This window comes from Acinonyx jubatus, chromosome B1 (assembly GCF_027475565.1).
Source record: "Acinonyx jubatus isolate Ajub_Pintada_27869175 chromosome B1, VMU_Ajub_asm_v1.0, whole genome shotgun sequence".
Lineage (NCBI taxonomy): Eukaryota > Metazoa > Chordata > Mammalia > Carnivora > Felidae > Acinonyx > Acinonyx jubatus.
The window spans coordinates 49,839,771-49,861,480 of record NC_069382.1 but is presented as its reverse complement, the minus strand read 5'-3'; the positions used below and the strand labels follow the sequence as shown (position 1 = coordinate 49,861,480).

General features: G+C 38.8%; 1 protein-coding gene across 5 annotated transcripts in view; it reads right to left on the bottom strand.

The window, feature by feature from the left end:
* The window catches only part of MSRA (methionine sulfoxide reductase A), a 449,572-nt gene that overhangs the window by 251,675 nt on the left and 176,187 nt on the right, over positions 1-21,710 (bottom strand). For 4 of the 5 annotated variants that reach the window (XM_027069606.2, XM_027069614.2, XM_053216667.1 and 1 more), the window contains exon 2: positions 20,340-20,408. The exons of the other annotated variant lie outside the window; for it this stretch is intronic. In XM_027069606.2, coding sequence (XP_026925407.1) covers positions 20,340-20,408 — 69 coding nt within the window. The remainder of the gene's footprint in view (positions 1-20,339; positions 20,409-21,710) is intronic. 5 annotated transcript variants of the gene reach the window in all.

Below are 21,710 nucleotides of genomic sequence, written 5' to 3'. Positions count from 1 at the left end.
AATAGGGGTGGTCTTTGGGCAAGATGGACCTTCCCTGTTTTACAGTCATTTTTATTTAATCTTTACTCCCACTCAAAACTCTTTATTCCATTGTCCTCATTAGATCCCTACCTTTGACTCTCTAGATTTGGCACTCAGTTTGACTAACCCCAAAAAACATTTCATCAAATTTATGGTTATTATATATATTTCTGTCCCAGTCTCTCTCTCTGGGATCCTTCTGACACTCCATTACATATATATTAGACCAATTGACATTATCTCATAATCACCAAGATTCTGTTCATTTAAAAAAAAAATTCTCAAATTTGTATAATTTTTATTGACCTGTCTTCAAGTTCACTCATCCCTTCTTAAGCAATATTGAATCTCCTGTTAAGTCTATTGAATAGTTGTGGGGTTTTTAAATTTCAGATGCTGTATTCTTCAGTCCTAGAAATTCCATTTTATTCTTTTTTATAATTTCCATTTCTTTGCTGATAGTTCCCTATCTATTAACTCATTCAGTCCATCCTTTACCATAAATTCTTTAAGGTATTTATAATATGTTTTGGGTCCTTGTCTGCTAATTTCAATGTCTGACTCATCTCTGGTCCTGCTTCTATTTACTTTTTTTCTTCTTTAACCATATGTTCTTGTTTCTTCACATATCTGATCATTTTTTATTGCATACTAAACACTGTGGATGATATGTGCTAGATTTTGTGATTCTTCCCCAAAGAATGTTGAATTTTGTCCCAACAAGCAAGTAAATTATTGATGGGTCATCTTGATCCTATAAAGGCTTAGATTTAGAGTTATAAGAATAGGTTTATTTTGCTTTTTCTCCTTAGCCCTAGGATGTAACCCTTTATCCTGGGTTTACTTCTAAGACATGGCCCTCCTAGAGTTTAAAATAAAAGCCCAAAGTTTTTAAAAGTCTCTTTAACCTAGCAAGCCTTGAACTCCAATTCTCTCCCAGAACCAAGCTGCCACTGACTCAGCCTTCTAGCAGCTGCTTTCTGCTGGAATTTCTTTGGAATCTCACTCTGTGCATGTACAGACAGAGGCAGCCACAGATTTGAAGGGGAATTGGTAAGAGATTGTGGGGGCTCTCCCTCTACTGCTCCTTCCTTCCAGAATGTTTTGCATTGATTTCTAGCTAGTCTTGCAGGCCCTGGATTTGACCTCTTTTTATTCAGCCTGGTAAGATAGTTACTTTCTATTTGTATTCTCTTTATTCCCTAAGCAACTGACTAAGCAGTTCCTAAGCAACTGACTACTGGAAAGCACCCTCAAGGAAAAACCTGGTTAAATGTGGTGCTTATCAGGTTTGTTTCCCTTATTTTAAGAGCTATGTTCCCTTCAGATTCTGCCCAGACAACAACATTTTGTTGTTCACCAGTTCCTTCAAGTAACTGTTTTTTGGTTTTGTTTGGTTGGTTTTGTCCACAGTCAAAGCTGTTAACGGATGGAGCTTCAGAAACGTATTCAAGTTCAGAAATCAGCTTAGTTAGAATTTAAACCCAAATTTGGATGATAACATATCTGACATCCCATCCCAACATTTTTTGGAGCTGGAAGAGTTAAGAGGTTTAGGGAAATACCAATTTATTTTACTGATAAATCTTAATCTTATTGTAAGCATTGATTTCATATTTTATTTTATTTTATTTTATTTTATTTTATTTTATTTTATTTTATTTTACTTTACTTTAAGATTTTATTTATTTTTAGTAGTCTCTACACCCAACATGGGGCTTGAATGCACAATCCTGTGATTTCATATTTTAAATCACATCACCGCATTCCTTTGACCTGTGTTCCATTCCGTATTCTGTGTATACCAGAAGTACAATTTTAAGTACTTCTACACTGTTTAATGTATTGTAGAACAACCATTTTGAAAGGACTCCTATGCACTCGTTCAACTTGATTCTCAGTGGTTTAATTCAATTACATCTAAAGATGCAAGAACATCAATCTGTAAGTAGAGTAATAATACCTACATACGGTTGACTCTTAAAAAACACAGGCATTTGGGCACCAAGCCCCTGTACAATTGAAAATCCATGGGGCGCCTGGGTGGCTCAGTCGGTTAAGCGGCCGACTTCAGCTCAGGTCATGATCTCACGGTCCGTGAGTTCGAGTCCCGCATCGGGCTCTGTGCTGACAGCTCAGAGCCTGGAGCCTGTTTCAGATTCTGTGTCTCCCTCTCTCTGGCCCTCCCCTGTTCATGCTCTGTCTCTCTCTGTCTCAAAAATAAATAAACGTTAAAAAAAATTTTTTTTAAAAACCCAGGTATCACTTTGGACTCTCCCAAATTTAACTGTTAATAGTCTACTGGAAGCCTTATTCAATAATATAGGCAGTTGATTATCACATATTTTATATGTTATATGTATTATATTCTGTATTCTTACAATAAAGTAAGCTACAAAGAAGAAAATGTTATTAAGAAAATCATAAGGAACAAAAAACAGTACTGCTGTATTTATTGATACCATAAGTTTACACTGTCTGTTTATAAAATAAATTGTCTACCAGTACTTATATCAATATGGTATTATATGATACAAAACACTGTTGATGTTACACATATTACTAACACTAGATATCAAAAAGGAAAAGATAATGTGAAAAATAAATGCATATTTATTTACAGGTAAAACGATTCATGCACTGATAAGAAAGAAGCAGCAGTATGATTGCTTCATGGTAGCCTAGACTACACACTAATGAGTTAATTATTATAAAATTTTTATGGCATACAGTATTACAGTCTTCATAATATACTATTGGAAATATTGTTACCTTTAAAAAAACCACTTCCCTGTGATGATAGGCTGATATGCAGTGTCTCCAATTATGAGAGAGAGAAGCATACTATATGGCAATATAACTCTTTGAAAGCATAGTTATAACAGTAAGAAAGCTGGCACATTAATTTTACATTATATATCATTCATCTTATGCCTCTGTAAAGATAGGCTATCCATTTCCATGCAAGTCTTTCACACGATATTCTACATGATGAATACTTAGGTGACTATGACACAAAAACATCTCATGCAGTTCTTGCCTACAGTGATTAGATCTTCACACAAATTCACTCACACACATATACAACAGATGAGCTTATTAACTGTACAGCATGATGATTATTTAATACTAAGTGGAAGTGGATCATCATAAAGGTCTCTATCCTCATTGTCTTCACATTGAGTAGGCAGAGGAGGAGGAGGAGGAAGAGGAGGAGGGGGTGGTGCAGGAGGAGTTGTTGGTCTTGCTGTTCCAGGGGTGGAAGAGGTGGAGGAGATAGAAGAGGTTAAGGGGAGGCAAAAGAGGCAGGCACACTTCATGTAACCCTACAGAAACATACTGTAATTTCTGACTTTGCTTCTTTTTTCTCTAGAAATGTTTCTATACAGTACCAAGCCTTCTTCCACTGTTCGCTTTGGTTTCAGTGCTCATATTATGGAAGGGTCGAAGTCATTTAAAAAAAAAAGTCAAAAACACCTTTGAATAATTGGAACCTTCCGTCAGATTTTCCAACGTCAGTTTGTTTTCTCTCTCTGCTTCTTCTACGTCTTCCTTGTCATTGCATACTGGCTCTGAACCACATGTCTACATCAAGTCATTTTCTATTAATTCCTCCAGTGTGTCCCTGTTAGCTCTTGAATTTCTCCAATATCCATATCTTGAAACCCTTCACACCCTGCCTTTTTTGTCATATCCACAATCTTTGCCATGATATTCCTTGATTGGCTCTGTTGTAAATCCTGTAAAGTCATGCACAACATGTGGACACAGTTTTCTCCAGCAGGAATTTATTGTTTCGGGCTTGATGGCTTTCATGGCGTTTCCTGTAACAATGATGGCATCTTCAATGATGTAATCCTCCCAGACTTTCATGATGTTCTCTCCATGAGGGTTCTCTTCCACTGCATTGGCAATCCTTTACACAGAGTGTCATGCATAATGAGCCTTAAAGGTCCTTATGACCCCCTGATCTAGAGGCTGAATTACATTGTGTCTGGGGGCAAGCAGACCACTTTGAGGCCTTCAGTGTTGAACTCATGGGGCTCTGCAGGGCCAGGAGCATTTCCAGTACCAAAAGAACTTTAAAAGGCAGTCCCTTACCAGCAATTACTTCCTGACTTCAGGGACAAAACATCAATGGAACCAATCCAGAAAAAGGGTTCTCATTGTCCAGGCCTTCTTATTGTAAAACCAAAACAAGGCAGTTGGTGCTTACCTTTCCCTTCAAGACTCAGGGATTAGCAGATTTATAGACACTGATCATAAACCAAACTGTATTTCTACAAAACAGTAGAGTTAATCTATCCCTTCCTGCCTTAAATCTTGGTGCTTGCTTCTTTTTCCTACTAATAAAAGTCCTTTGTGTCTTGCCGCCCCCCACCCACCCAGAATAGGGCACTTTTGTCTGCATTAAAAATCTATTCAGGCAGATACTCTTTCTCTGCAATGATTTTCTTTTTTTTTTTTTTAATATGAAATTTATTGACAAATTGGTTTCCATACAACACCCAGTGCTCATCCCAGCAGGTGCTCTCCTCAATACCCTTCACCCACCCTCCATCAACCCTCAGTTTGTTCTCAGTTTTAAAGAGTCTCTTACGGTTTGGCTCCCTCCCTCTCTAACCCTTTTTTTTGTCCTTCCCTTCCCTCATGGTCTTCCATTAAGTTTCTCAGGATCCACACAGGAGTGAAAACATATGGTATCTGTCTTTCTCTGTATGACTTATTTCACTTAGTATAACACTCTTCAGTTCCATCCATGTTGCTACAAAAGGTCATATTTCATTCTTTCTCATTGCCACGTAGTATTCCATTGTGTATATAAACCACAATTTCTTTATCCATTCATTAGTTGATGGACATTTAGGCTCTTTCCATAATTTGGCTATTGTTGAAAGTGCCGCTATAAACATTGGGGTACAAGTGTCCCTATGCATCAGCACTCCTGTATCCTTTGGGTAAATTCCTAGCAGTGCTATTGCTGGGTCATAGGGTAGATCTATTTTTAATCTTTTGAGAAACCTCCACACTGTTTTCCAGAGCGGCTGCACCAGTTTGCATTCCCACCAACAGTCTGCAATGATTTTCTTAATGGCATCGGAGAACCTATCTGCTGCCTCTTGGTCTGTAGAAGTTGCTTCTCCAGTTATCTTGACATTTTAAACCCAAACCTCTTTCTAGAACTATCAAACCATCCTTTTCTGGCATTACATTCTCCACCTTTAGATCCTTCACCATCTTTCTGCTTTAAGTTTAATGACTTCGCTTTTTCTCGAATCATATTTGAATCTAATGGGAGGCCTTTCTTACAGCCAAAACTGCCTTTTCAATATGAGATAAATAGGTATTTCACAAAAAGTGCAAGATTTTTGTACCTGCTGGCTTCACATCTTTCTTTTTCTTTTTTTTACAGTGGTCCTAACACTGGACACATTCATCTTGAAATGACGGACAACCTCAGCTATAGACCTCAATCTATGGCACATATGAAGCAATTCAACTTTTTCTTGTGATGTCATGACTTCTCTCTGCTTCTTGGGAGCACTTCCAGCATCACCAGCGGCACTTTGTAGGAGTCCTGTGGTGTTATTCAAGGCTTATGGTATTGCACTAAACACAATGAAAAATACGCAAGAACCATGAGAGATCACTCTTAACCAGGATATGCAATTTAAAAAACAGATGAGTTGTTCATGTAGAGATGATAAGTATCAAGTGGCATTTTAAGCGGATACTCCCAACCCTTGAGCTCACCACAATGCCAACAGGAGGTTGCTACAAAATTATGACAATTGTACAGTATTACTATAGTTAATTTTATTCAGTTATGATCTAATACTGCATCTTTATGCTTGTTTACATTTCTCTCAACTGCAAATGGCACTATGCATGGCCCATTAAGTGTGTGTCCAAGTTTTGATAAAGTTTAACTTTTCAAAATAGAATTGTCTGTATTTTATGGTAGTAAGTGATAAAAACAGACTAGTATCTACATATATTTTATGCATATTCATGACATACCTTTTTCTTAATTTCTCCAATATTTCCAGGCAACGTCATTCATCTGTAAGTCCTTTCAAATTTTCACAAATCTCAAAAAAACTTTCCAATAAATTTATTGAAAACAATCCACATATAAGTGGACCCACGCAGTTCAAATCTATATTATTCAAGTGTCAACTGTACTCTCTACAAAGGATTTGTATCTGTTCTTAGCTAATGTGTCATTTAAAAGGGCCACTTAGGGGTGCCTGGGTGGCTCAGTCAGTTGAGCGTCTGACTTTGGCTCAGGGCATGATCTCGCAGTTCTTGAGTTTGAGCCCCGTGTCAGGCTCTGTGCTGACAGCTCAGAGCCTGAAACCTGCTTCGGGTTCTGTGTCTCCCTCTCTCTGCCCCTTCCCCACTCATGCTGTCTCTCTCTGTCTCTCAAAGATGAATAAATGTTAAAAAAAGAAAAAAAATTTTTTTAAATCTTCCCCTCTTTAAAAAAAAGGCGGGGGTCACTTAAATTCTTAATACCCAGGGAAAGAAAATATTCTAAAACTATGAAGATATTGCAATTGGGAAAGATACACAAAGGTATAGGCTTTTTATTATTATTATCAATTAAAGGCAGTGTGTATTCACACAACAAGTACTGGACAGAGAGAAGACAGCCTCCTAAATGGTATCTCTGCTTCTTTTCTTACCATCAGAGCCAAAGTGATTGTTTTAAAAAATGAGTCATATTATCTCATTTCTTTGCCAAAAATCCTCTAAAGGCTTCCCATAACATGCAAAATAAAAGTCAAAGTCCCCACAGTAACCACAAGGCCCTTCATGATTTAACTCCTTCTTAATCTCTGACCTCAGCTCCTCTTCCTCCCCTCTTTGCTTATTACACTCCAGCATATGGACCTTGTGTCACACGCACTCCTGCCTCAGGGACTCTGCACTTGTATTCCTTCTGCCTAGAATGGTTTTTCCACAGATCTCTGTATAACAACCCCCTTACCTCTTTAAGAGCTTTGTTTAAATATTACTTCATTGATGCCTTCCTGGACCATCATTTTATTTTTTTTATTAAAACAATTTTTAATGTGTTTTTTTTAGGGTGGGGAAGGGCAGAGAGAGGGAGACAGAGGATCCCAAGCAGGCTCCATGCTGAAAGCAGAGATCCGGATGTGGGGCTTGAGCTCACGTGCTATAAGATCATGACCTGAGCAGAAGTTGGAGGCTTAACCGACTAAGCCACCCAGGTGTCCCTTGACTATCATTTTAAATTGCAAGCCCTCACCCCAATCCCAACCTAGCATTCCCTATTCTCTTCCCTTGCTTTATATAAATCCACAGCACTTATCACAATCTGATATTCTGTACCATATACTTTAGATATTTATCTTATTTTTTACCTTATCAACTCTTTGAGGGAGATATTTTTCCTGTTTCCTGCTGCAATAAACAACTTGATAAATAAGTGAATAAATTATCTGAGTCCTAGACTTAGTTCTACCATTAACTAGTAGCCTGACTCCAGGAAAGTCCCTTAATCTCTCTAGGCCTCAGTTTTCTCATCTGAGAGCTAAATACAAAGAACAAGTAACATAATATATCTAAAAATACTTTAAAGTATAAAAATTACTATTCAATATAAAAGTTAGTTTATAACTAACTAGTTATAAGTGGTGGTGTTTTACAGTCACTTCATTGCTAGGTAGAATTAAAATGTTCTACATGGAAGGAAAAAAAAACAGGGACAAAACTTTTAGTTCAGGGGCACCTGGATGGCTCAGTCAGTTAAGCACCCAACTTTGGATCAGGTCATTATCTCATGGTCCATTACCCCACGTCGGGGTCTGTACTGACAGCTCAGAGCCTGAACCCTGCTTCAGATTCTACATCTCCCTCTCTCTCTGCCCCTTCCCACCCCCCCACCAACGCTTTGGCTTTCTCTCTCTCTCAAAAAGAAACATTAAAAAATTTTAAAAAAAAGAAAAGACTTTCAGTCCAGTTACGAATGCATCAATAGCAACTGAGAAGCTATTTGTCATTCAGCCGGTACACCTGCCCACCCATTTATTATGTGTCACTGAAGACCCATGTATTGGCACCAGGATTAAAGCACATATGATTTGCTTGGGAATCCAGCTCCTACTTTTACAGGTGGTTTGAAAGCAAGGCCAATGCTGAACCCATGCGTATGGGGCCTTCTCCATCTTATGGTCATGCTAGTGCACATTTCTACAACAAAGCTGTTAAGGGGAGGCCTGGTCAAAGGATGTACTTGCCAAACATGAGCTCTTCGGCCAAAAGGAATGCTAAGAAGCAGTTCCTATGCATTCCTGACAGTTCATTTGATACACAGGTTGTTTTCACTCTAACCTCCTAGTATCATCATATTCCTGAATTTTCCCAGGTGACCTTCCCCAAACCTTCTTCCTTCTTATTAATGTTCCCTATGAGGTGACTACAAACTCTTCCACTCCTCTCAATGCAAATGTCAATGCCACCTGGACAACTTTTATGGTAAGGAAAGGGAAGGCTGGTGGCAAACAGGGTGACAAGAAATTCTCCCAAGTACTAAACGAATGCATGAGTGTTAGAAGCAAGATGAATGCCAGGCTTCCACAGGGGATTCATCTTGACCTAAGTGACAATATGATGGAAACTAAGAAACTGGGAAAGGACTATCACAGAAAGACATTTGAGATTCAAATGACTGCAAGAGGGGGTTTCAGGGGAGTCCAGAGATATGGCCAAAAAACTTAAACTTTATTTTCCCACAAAATAGACGGCACTGATTCCCACAAAGTAAGCTTGATTCTGGAAAGCCACATCTGAAAGTGTTTTCTTTTTCTTTTTCTTTTTCTTTTTTAATGTTTATTTATTTTTGAGACAGAGAGAGACAGAGCATGAACGGGGGAGGGTCAAAGAGAGAGAGGGAGACACAGAATCTGAAGCAGGCTCCAGGCTCTGAGCTGTCAGCACAGAGCCCGACGTGGGACTCGAACTCACGGACCGTGAGATCATGACCTGAGCCGAAGTCGGACGTTTAACCGACTGAGCCACCCAGGTGCCCCTGAAAGTGTTTTCAATCATCTTTTTTTTTTTTAACGTTTATTTATTTTTGAGACACAGAGAAAGAGGGCAAACGGGGGAGGGGCAGAGAGAGTGAGACAGACAGACAGACAGAATCAGAAGCAGACTCCAGGCTCTGAGCTATCAGCACAGAGCCCGATGTGGGACTTGAACCCATGAACCATGAGATCATGACCTGAGCTGAAGTCAGACACTTAACTGACTGAGCCACCCAGGTGCCCCTCAATCATCTTAAAGTAAGTATATTTTTAAAATATCTTTTTGACTTCATTCATGATAAGGCCTATCATGAACTATCATTAATCGTCACCATATTATCATGAGTGTTGGCATCCCAGCTGGGACTTGGAAGGATCTATGGTCAGACTTGTACCAGAAAGATAGCCATCTGGCAAGCACCACCTTTGGTCCCAATGTGATTGGTCTTGATCAACTATAATCCTTTGTCTAAATCCTGGGGTACCAAGGACATAAGAGGAAGATGAAAGGTGTTCCATGTAGTAACTCCTGGTATAAAAGGACACCTGGGATGTTGCTGACACTTCCACACAAGAATTCATGAAAAGTTCACAGGGGCTCTTTTATCATCGTTCACGCTATTTTGGCCAAAGGTAGGCAAAGCTAAACGATCATTTCTCAGTGTGAACCAAACATGTTGCTTCAACAGAATCCCACTTCTTAGGGTTTGGTGATAAGATTCCAGTTATTTCTGAAAAAACAGATCTGGCATTTTTGATTTTGAATGCCTTAAAAAGAAAACTGTATGTTGTACTAGGCCTAAGAAATTTCATTCATAGGAATTATTTTACTCTTATTTATTTATACACAGCATCATTCCAAAAGGAAAATTTGAGACAACTCACCAAAAAAAAAATTTATATATACATAAGATAATAAATAATAAAGATGAAATGAGATTAAAAAAATAAGTGAGTCAGTACGCAGTTCCCAAAATACTTGGTAGTGAAAACTGCAGATAGTCCTACCTGTTCTATCTGTGAAAACTGGAAGGCAGAGACAAGGGAAAAGCACTCTGAAAAATATGTCTTCTGCTACCCTCAAACACATTCACAATATTAAGCCAAAGCATGAAAAAGTGCTGCAGGTGAGATAGCTCAGCTGTTAGTCTTCACAGTGGGCAGCATTCCTGAGGAGGCTTTGTCATTTCCTGGCTGCTTATCCATTCTCATCATTCCAATATTTTCACAGCATTCCACATCTAGAAACAAGATGGCCCCCTCTCTGGAGTTGGCTTTTTCATCCTGGGTTGCTGAGGTTCAGGACTAGAACCCACAAGGCAACATGTCCCCTGGTCACAAGACCTGGGTGAGAACAGCAGAGAAGATGGCTGCTACCCAGATCCAGCCTTGCCGGAGACATACCTTCTGCCACCTGACTATGTATGTGTCTGCTTCTTTGTTTTGCCCAAATCTGTTGAGGCAATCTGTCTATTGTGATTGCATTTTCAAGTTTAGCCAAATGGTCACAAATTTCAATAATTTGGTTAAATGCCCAAGTGAAAATGGTCATTCAAATTAAAGAGGTTTCCATCATTTGTTAAATCACTTTTGACTTAAGCAACTGTATTTATATATGTTTCTAACTCATGAATATACTTTTAACCCATGTTCAGATCCATGGAGCAAAGTGATAGATAAGGGGTGGGGGGAAGGACACATCTTTCTTAATCAAACTGGATGTCAAGATAACCAAGTAGTTAATAAAAGGGCTAGTTCATAAGTAAAAGGAAATGTTAGAATTAAAATAGCACCATCCTATAGCCTTGGATAAAATAATGGACCTAGGCAATGATCATTAAGGGCTGCTAATTTAATGATTCAGTTATTAAATGCCTCCTGAATGGCTTACACACCCCACCTATGGATTCTGATCAGGACTCTAACTCCCAATTTTTAGGAAGTACAGAGGACTGACAAATATGGCCATTCAATCTAGACTGAAGGAGATAGTGCAGAATAATTATCTAATTTACTCAACAAATAAATTACAGGAAAAAGAGAGAGATGAACTTACAGGTTAAAAGAGACTAAATATTTATATCAACCAATTACAATGTATGGACTCATTTGGATCTTGACTCAAACAAATGGTTTGAAAAAACATTTATGAGACAATAGTGGAAATATGGACTCATGGCATACTTGATGATATTAAATAATTGTATTTTTTTGGTGTGATAATGGCATTATGGTATGTTTTCTAGACAGCTGCTCTTTTTAGAGATATGTACCCAAATATTCATGGATAAAGTGAGATAATATGTAGGACACCTGGGTGGTTCAGTCAGTTGAGGGTCTGACTCTTGATTTCAGATCAGGTCATAATGTCTCACGTTCATGGAATTGAGCCCTGCATAGGGCTCCACACTGAGCATGAAGCCTGCTTGAGATTATCTTTCTCCCTCTCCATCTGCCCTTCCCCAGCTCATGCTCTCTCTCTCTCTCTTTCTATAAAATAAAATAAAATAAAATAAAATAAAATAAAATAAAATAAAATAAAATAAAACAAAACAAAATTAAATTTAAAAAATTAGATGATATGTGAGATTTGCTTTGAAATAACCTGAGATGGTGGAGAGCAACTGAGAATATACATGAAAAACACTCAGCCCTAACTGATAACCTGAAGCTGAATAAGGGAGGCTTCCTTATATCAGTTTATTTTTAGTATGTTTGAAATTTTTCACAATAAAAAACTAAAAGGTAAATATTTTTTAAAATCCATTAAAGAAATAATATTGATAGAAAATTCCTTATAAGATAACCAGTCTATTGATTGTTTTAGATGCATTACAAGTAATTTATGGGTTAAGCCAGAGAAGCATACTGTGCAACCCGTCACAGTGTGTGGCCTAAATATTCCCTGGTGTGTGTCAGCAGTCCAAAGAAAAGAGCAGTGTGACCAACAGCTCACAAATCTCCTCATGCTGCTCACTCTAAAGGGTTAGCAGTAGTACTGTTGACTGTCTCACATTACAGTGTTCTCCTTACACATACCCTTAAAAGAAATTTCTTTCTGGTTCTAGAATCAGGAAATTTTAAGATTCCCCCAAGCATGAAGATTTTCAATATCATTAAGTAAAACGTTGAAACCCATCACCACTTCACACATCGGGATGGCTATGGACAAACAAAATAACAAGTGTTGGCAGGAAGAGGAAGAAATTGGAATCCTTGTGCTTTGCCAGGGGGACTGTAAAATGGCTCAACCATTGTATAAAATGGGTTGGCAGTTCCTCAAAAAGTACAACAGAGGATTACCATTTGATCCAGCAATTCCACTTCTAGGTATACTCATTAAAAGACTTGAAAGTAGGGTCTTCAAGAGATATTGGCACTTCCATGTTCATACCAGTATTATTCACAATAGCCAAAAGGTGGAAGCAACCCAAGTGTCCTTTGATAGATGAATGGATAAACAAAATGTGGTATATATATTTGGTGGAATACTACTCAGCCTTAGAAAAGGAAGGAAATTCTGGGGCACCTGAATTCTGGGGCTTAGATGGTTAAGCATCCGACTTTGGCTCAGGTCATGATCTCACAGTTCATGAGTTCAAGCCCCTCACTGGGTGAGCTCGAACCCCACCTCAGGCTCCATGCTGACAGTGCAGAGCCTGCTTGGGATTCTCTTTCCCTCCCTCTCTCTCCCCCTCCCCCTGCCCCTTGCTCACTCGCACTCTCTCTCTCTCTCAAAAATAAATAAAAATAAATAAATTCCAATACACATCACAACATGGATGAACCCTGAAGACAGTATGCCAAGTGAAATAAGCCAGTCACAAAAGAATAAATAATGAATGATTCCACTTATTGGAGATATCTAGAGTAGTGAAACTCACAGAGACAGAGAGTAGAATGAGGGTTGCTGGGGCTTGGTGGAGACAGAATGGAGAGTAATTATTTAAGGTATACAGAATTTTAGTTGGGAAGATGAAAAAGTTCAGGAGATGGATGGTGGTGATGGTTGCACAGCCATGCGAATGTACTTAATGCCACTGAACTTTACATTCAAAGATGGTTAAAACGGCAAATTTTATATTATGTGTTTTACCACAATTTTTAAAAACGGAAACCAATCATACAACTAATTGGTCTTCACAATGCTGCTAGAAAATATAGAGCCAAATCTGTGGCCAACTTTAACAAATTATATTGTATCATGGCACGTACTATTTGTATTTCATTTCTCATAGTTTTCTTTGGTCTAACATTTAGCTAATTCTAAAGTATGCAATTTTTCCATGTCTTGTATCTATTTTAATTTTCCTTTATTTTGTTTTATAACAAGGCCAAAGATAAATGATTGGGAAGAGTAAGAGCAAGAGAGAATATATTAGCTGCCTTATATCATCTGCAACATGGGGCTCAGTATTTTTCTTAACAATGCTAGTTGAGCTAAACTGAATAACAATTAACTTCAGTTTTTGTCATTCTCCATATCTACATTTTTCTTCTAAAAAAGCTAAATCACAGAGAAGCAGTAGATACATAATTGTTTCTCTAGCACATCCTCTTGAGCATATTTTTTTGGTAGAAATTTAAGAAATTACTGCCATATAGGTAAAATAAATTCTATAAATCTTCTTCATTTTCAAAAGTTTACAAAAAGTTGGTCAATTGGATGGTCACTATATACTAGCAAGAACAGTGAAATAATTAGCCACAACTGATCAACTCAATAGGTGAGGCCAAAAGAGAAATCATGGCATTTTCTGAGAGCTCTGTGTTGATTCATAAGGAAGCAACCAGTCTCATTTAGACCCATAATGAGAGTGGCCTACTAGAAAGTTTAAACAAGGGCTGGTCAGTACTGGGCCAGTATTAGTTGAGTTCTCCACTAATGCAATCTGTTATCCTTCAAAATCCCTGAGTTACAGGGCTCATCAGGTATTATGCAAGAGAGATTATGGATCAAATGGAACTGACTAATGTTGGGGTCAATCGCCTGGGGCCTGGATCACAGCGCATTCTGGCTGAGGAGAGCAGGTGGCCTCCCGGGGAACACTGCACAGGCTGTCCTATGAGCAGCAGTGCCTGAGATCTGTCCCATCTGTCTCCCATACCCTAAATGCCTTGAGGCATTAGCTCATGACATTCTGAAAACAACCCTGTGAGGCAGACATTCTTCACCTCATTTTACAGATGAGGAATGGGGCTTAGAGCAGGTAAGGTACTTGTCTAGAGTCATGTACCAAGGTTTATCTGACTGCAAAGGCCTCTGTGAGTTCAGAATTATTTATAGACTCCTCCACAACTTTCGTGTGTGTGGTGGGAGGTGGGGGGTGAAGCTTATTTTCTGGTTCTCACATGCATTCCAAATGATTGAGGTTGGTGGATACACGATTATCAAACATTACTGGATTTGGATTTACTCCTTTCTACAATGGGTTCAGTTACATTCTCTAAGCACAAAAATCCCCACCCACAATCCAGCTTCCCTATTCTAAATATATCCTCCTCTCACACCCTCCCCGCCCCCAGGATACCCTCTCCAACTCCACACCTGTGCTCTTCCGGACTGGGACCAGGTGTGCTATGCTATAACAAGCAATGTCATACAATCCAAATGGGATTTTCAGGGAAGTCTCTTCCCCTCTCCCTGTATTATCTGACCTCTCCACGCTCAAACAGGAAATAAAAATTGAGAACATCACACACACACACACAAAAGATAAATAAAGTAAAATATATCTTAAAACATGTCCCTAAATGACCAATTATTGTCCCTTGAAGGTGCTTCAGATTATCATGGGAGGAAGGCCTATTTTTGTTTCCCCAAGTGCCTCATCACTTAAGAAGTTTGCACCAGTTAGCAGCCTGCTGTTCTAACAGTCTTGTGAATTTAGATTGTTTAGTTAATTATAAACACATTTCAAAGTCATTCTTTCTGGCCTTTTTCCTAGAATGAGTGACTGCCACTCTACAGCTCACAGAATGGTCTTCAATGGTTTTCAGTCAAGGTTCAGGGAGAAATATGCCACACCGGGATTTGATTATTTACCAACATAATGTTGGATTCAAGCCAATGAGCCACCAATATATTTTCCTTTGAAGTCTGACATATTGCCTGCTGCTTTCAATGCTGTTTTCTTGGCTAGCAGACAAAATAACTGTGGCTGTTTCAAAATTCACCTCCAATTGAAGTCAGGGGGAAAAAATGTCTTATGATTGGTTCATCTTACAGACATGAATCTCATTCTCCTTTGGAGTGCTCAAGGTGAGTCACTTGGACTGGGGTGCATCTGTGGCCCTAAAACAGTCACTAGCCCTTGCTCTGGAATCAGCCATTCCACACACCTATTTGAGAAACAGTCTGGTAAATTCTTGGCACCTTGGCTATAAACAGAGATAAACAAGGTCATCAGCACATTTTCATGATGTCTTGGATTGTCTTTTGCTCCCTCTCATTTGAGAAGCCCTAAGAGAACCTGACAAAGAAAACATGTTTGAGATCACAGAGCCATTGCTGTCAGGATACTGAGAGCCTAAAAACCCACCCTAAGAATTCATGGAGATACTTCTAGTGTTGTCACTGATATCAATTCCTATACATTAAGATTCCTTGCTACAGAACCTTACCTTTCTGCAGACAGGCTTGGTGTGGGTTTCTAAATGATAGGATCAAAGAATTTCTTGCTAGAAGGAATTTTTTCAAAAGGGTTTAACATTCTGAAATAAAGTAAATGCTCACTAATTGAGAAGAAAGACTCATATGCTATTTAGTCCCATTTTCCAATTTGTTAGGAATGACCACTCTATCATTTAAATACCTCTAGTGGTGGAGAACTCACCACCCTACTATTGGATACTATAAGTACAATATTAAATTAATATTTAAATTAATACTATAAGTACTATTGGATACTATAAGTACAATATTAAAATTGCAAAGGCATAACTTGTGATGATCAATTCTCCATCTCTTATGAAAGAGCTATGAACCTGGTTTTATAAATATGAATTAACTTTTAATTTCAAGTCATTCAGAAAGATATAACAATATTTACTGAGGAAAATCTTGGAAGTTAGTGAAACTACTGGTGCTGATACTACATCATATATAATATAGTATAGTCTGCATTGTTTTTTCACTTGTTTACTTCATTTTATATATCTAAGTTCAATTTCAACTTGACTCAATGTGTATTTATTACTCTTGGCACAATATTTTACAATATACACTCTTGTTATAGGGTGACATTATATCCCAATTGCCTGAAACCCTTCAGGTTTGTACGTCATTATCTAATGTAATTTTTAACAGCACCCTTTCACTCTCAAAAGTATACTACTTTGGATGACAAGTTTTATGGCACAGTACTGTATTTTAAAGTTTTTAAAAGTTGTATCTCATTTTTTTAAGTTGTACTAAAAACCTTCGCAAATTCACACATCTTCCCAACCCCCAGCTTCTCTGCATTTTCCTCAATTAATAAGTTTTTATTTTATTTGAAAATGATAAATCTTCTTGACTACAGAGTATATTTAATAAAATGAATAGCTGTTCTGTGCTTTATTTATTTATTTTTTTTTGTTCTGTGCTTTAAAAAAAAAAAAACCACCACAGAATGGCTGGAGCCTCTGTGCTCTCTGCATGGATGGAGTGGCTCACTGCCAATGGGATGTCACTTTCATTAAGTTATTGAGAGCTGGAGAGAACCTTTCTAAGTCAGGCACAGCATGCTGGCAAATGTAATGTGGATGTGTCCTCATGCCCGAGAAAGCATTCCCTCCACTTGACCAGATTTCTTTCATCTTTGGGTGCCTCAGTTTCTCTGTCTCTAACAGAGCACAATAATGCCCACTTCACAGGGCTGTTGTAGGATTAAAGGGATGATAGCCATAGGGCACTGTCAGCCACCGGGAACAAAGGCATGAAGTAATTGCAAAATGTTCGGTTCTGCTTCTCCAGCTTGTGGAAAAAGGGCTCCCACTGACTTGAAAGACAGCATCATACACAGACGAGGAGAAGCCCACTGGGAGAGCAGAGCCTATTACCTTCATTATCATTGTCCTAAAGTACAGAGGAGAGAAAGAGCAACAAAGAAGCTTAAGAACTGTGGCCACACAAAAACAAGACGAGGACTAACAAATCGGCTATGAAAGAAAATCTGAAAAAATAAACATCTTAGCTTAAAAATAATCTGTGAAGATTACATGCCAGAAATTAAGGAACACCTATATAGTCTTTGGTCACGTGACACAATGACGCACTTGTGTATTTTTTACAATGGAGCGTACCCTGTCCTTTATACTTCCTTAAATTATCCACTCTAAATGCCTAATGGCAGTTCAACAACCACTTTCAGAGTGGATTTAATTTAAAAGTTCCTCTGTAGATAGCATTCTGTAAAGCATCTTCAAATGATTAACCAATAGATAATAAAATTGCAACTGGTGATACTATTTTGTCATAAAATATTAACACCTCCAAGGCTGAAGAGTAAGTTGGGACAACTAGAAAGTGCCACTGGTGTTTGGTGAGCTCACAGTCAAGTAGATGTAAGACATTCCCTTGTATATTAACACATGCTACTAAAATCAAATGGGTAAAAGTGATAAGTAGTAGGAGATGTCATTCCAAGCAGTATTTTCCCAGCAAAAGCTATATGTCAAGAGTCCTTCAGCACACTCTGGGAATGCACAGAAATTCACAAATCAATTTGCTAAATTGGCTTGGCTGGAAATCGTGCATTTGTGCATGGATCCAGCTGAAAGCCATTTCTGAATCTACCAGACTTGCCCACGGCTTCTTCAACCAGTGCTAAGAGTCAGGGGACATCATAAGAAGAGCGTGGGCTTCAGGGTTAGTTACACTTGGACTCTAATTCTCCCTCCGCTATATCACTGGCTGAGTGACTTCGGGTAAGTCACATGAGCTCTCTGAGAAGAGGATTACATACTCATACCAGGCTTGCAAGGTGCCAGGAGGATTAAATGTCCAACATATGTCAAAGAGCCAAGTGCTACATACTTGGTTTAACCTTTTCAGTAGAGCTATAAACAACCCAGAATGAGAGAAGCCCACCCCAAAAGTCATCTGCTCCTTCTCTTCACTGCAGGCCAGGTGGACAAGTGATATAAAATGAGAACAGTTTTTAAAACATTAATATAAAATGCCTGCACCTACTTAACCCAAATAGGGCCTTAATTTAAGCATCTGGAAGAGTCAAACTGAAGTTCTAATAATGTAAACATTCTTAGATGTCAAAAGATATTCTAGTTTACAATCTGTATATTTCTGCACTTGCAGAAATGATACACGATTCACCTCTTAAAACCACACACCTTGGCCACTCACAGCGGGTTTCCTGAGGACTGCCTACCGCCAGATGAGCCTTGGGTCTTGAATATGTAAGATGGAGAAGCAAAGGCAAGTGTCTCAGAGCAGTCAATTCTCATCCTATTGGTGAAAAATGCTAAAGCTTGGAAAGGGAAAGGTGCTTGCCCAAAGCCAAGCAATGAAGGCCACGGGTTAGGATTTTTAGGAAAGCCACTACAAACCAAAACTGTGACAAATTATAATAATAATCTCATCACAGAGCTTTATTCACTGATATTTCCAATTCTGTGGCCAAACAACATCCATACCTGCCTGGTGCTGGGTCTGTCCCTTGGGAAGGAAGCTCTCCTCTAATAGCAAAACAGAGGAAACCCTGCTAAGATAGGTTAGCCTTATTTTATATTGCCCAATATGACATGGAACTGAGTGTCTAACATGTCTGGGGGGTGAAAAATCTGAAATACAAAAAAAAAAATTATCAAAATAACCCATTGCACACTGATGTGACATTTGCTGTCCCCTGGTAACTGTCCCCTGATAGTTTCAAACCTACAACTCCAGAAAAATGGCACTGTGTGAGCATAAGTACACAGAAGAAAAGTAACAAAGCAAATATTTAGCACACATTTTTAGAGTGTCCATTATGCTTTTTTCTATAAAAATCAAACTCTCTGTTTAAATCTCTGAGCATAATAACTTCTAACCACTGATAAGTACATTTTAAAGGGTGCTAGCCCATATGGAGCAAGATTTACAAATACCCAGGCAGAATTAGTTCCCTATTTCATAACTCTCCAACCGTTAATCATTATTGATTACTAATTCTGGTTCCATCTCTGTGAATAAGTTAATACTTTATGCTGAATAGGCTAATTTAGAGGTGGGTGATCCTGAAGCTAATTTGCAGCTCAAGGAGAACTCCATGCTTTAAAGCAGCTTTACATCAAAAGCCTTACAGAAGAGGATCATCAAGACCAAGGTAGAATGGGAGCTAGAAGAAGGCATAAAATCAGGGACTTCAGGTTTTTAGGATGGGAAAGATCATAAAACCTGTCTAAAGGCTGAGGGGAAGGATCCAGAAGCTACAAGAAAATGAAAATTCAGGGGACAGAGGTAGTGACCCCAGAGAGGGTGATAAGGGATGGACCCCAGGGCATTGCTGGAGGGAAGAGTGAGGGGGGAAGGCAAAAACAAGAGGAAAGAGGACATCAGCAAGAAAAGGGAAGGAGGGAGAAAAGGAGGAAGGTAGGCAAAGAAAGTGCCAAGTGTAGGGACATTTTAAAGGAAGTTTAGGTGACATTAAATATGGAGGTAAGGAACAATGAATTAAAAAGGACCTCATCACCAAAAGGCTTGGAAGCTAACAGGGAAGTTCTGCTCAACCACATAATTGTATATGGTAAATATATACTCAGAGATTAGATTTTATTCTGTTTAAAACATTTTAATTAACTTCTTTTCTAAGGAATATGCTGAATTCATAATGGAGGAGAAAGAGATTATTCAATTAGATTGATTTTTGTGGAATAACAACTCAAAACTACTTGAATCCCAGCCTTTGACAAAGTTACGTATCAATGTGGCGGGTGGGGGGAGCCTTCAAGGAAAGAAAAACTCAAACTGTAAATTATCAGGTTAATTCACAGTGTGGACATAAGAAACAGCAAAGACACAGTTTGATATTTGGTTTGCAAAGTGAGAAAAGAAAGCATATTAAATTCTATAGAATAATCTTTTCTGATCCCAGAAATACTAGGAACTCAATAGTTTTTTGTGGTTTTTTTTTTGTTTTTTTTTTTTTTTTTGGCTCCAATGACTTGTAAATATCTACAAGAGCCCAGATTTTGAAGCCCTGAGGACACTTGCTAAAACTCAGAAATTTGGCACTAGTCATTGCACACAATTTGGGTTTTCTTTCAGAGTTGATATCTTACCAAATACAGCCATCTGTGTTCCCTCTGGGAAAGGTTCAACTGTTCTATTGCCATTGACATGATGTTTGGCTAGAAAAAAAAAAAAAAGAGGGAGAGAAGGAAAAAAAGAAATACAAGTTAAGTGTAAAGTTCCACACACATACTAACACATGTCATTAAATGTGTCAAAGAGTCTATTTCTCATTTTTAGTTAGAAGTGGCACCAACGCTTACCCTTTTTAAGAGAGTTCCAATTATTTTGTTTTTAGTATCAGTGACTGAAGAGCCTAGAAATGATCTAGTTTGAGCGTGTGGCTTTACAAAGAAGGGTGCCAGGGCCCGAGCTCATGCAGAGCCATACAGCTAGTGGCCACAGAGCCAGCCCAGCCCCAAAGCTCCCGACTCCTAGCCACAGGGCCCCACTGCACCAGGCCAGGTCCTAAAGAACAAGGAAGCTCCAGGTTCCAGGGAAAATTGGGGAGGCTTCGTCTGAAGACTCTTGATGATCACAATATTGACCCAGTCAAGGAAGTGAGCCGTGAAGACAGCAGGATAACATCAGGGCCAATTTTCAAAAAAATAGAATAGCAGAACACATCACTGCACTACAATTCAAGTACTATTTCCAGGAGCCACAGACACTTGGCTTCTTAAAGACAAGATGGATGTCCCAGTGCTTCTTACTACCTACCCTTCATCCACCCTGCTTCCCTCCACCAATCATCCTTCCCACCCTGTGCACATCAAGGACTTAGAAATAAAATGTGACCAGGTATTGGTTTTCCAGCATTAACTTGTTCTCAAAACCTCCCAAAATGCAGTCAGGTAGAGAAAATCTGAGTATGTCCAGCTATGAGTATTTTTAAAATATCCTCAGCAATTTTTGCATGTGGGCATTTATGTTGAAAATATATAAGAATGGCTCAGAAGCTTTGACACCGCATCACATAGCACATATATTTTGATTTCATGGGTCACATTAGATTTATGGAGCACTGGCAAGGGCTTAGCACCACAGCTAGGCTCTGAGGGGACTGGGGAGGGTAAGACACGGCCCTCTTGGAGAGTATAATTATCTTCAAGAGGTATAAATGTCAAACTTTACCAGAAAGCTTACAATTATGTGCTAAGTCTTGGAATGGAGACTAAAGGTACTGTAAAAGTTCATGGCAGAGGAACAGCAAGCTGGGAAGTGGGAGCCAGCAACCTGGAGGAATTATAACTAGTGCAGAATCTTAAAGGAGAGGCAGGGTTTGGAAAGGCAGAGGGTGAGGAAGCACCTTGAATGAAAGCCAGGAGTGTGGATGTAACCAAGGCATCATCCAGGGCCAGAATAAAGTCTAGCCTGGGCATCGCTGAGGTGATATGTTGGGAGGCAGTGGCAAAGAAGGA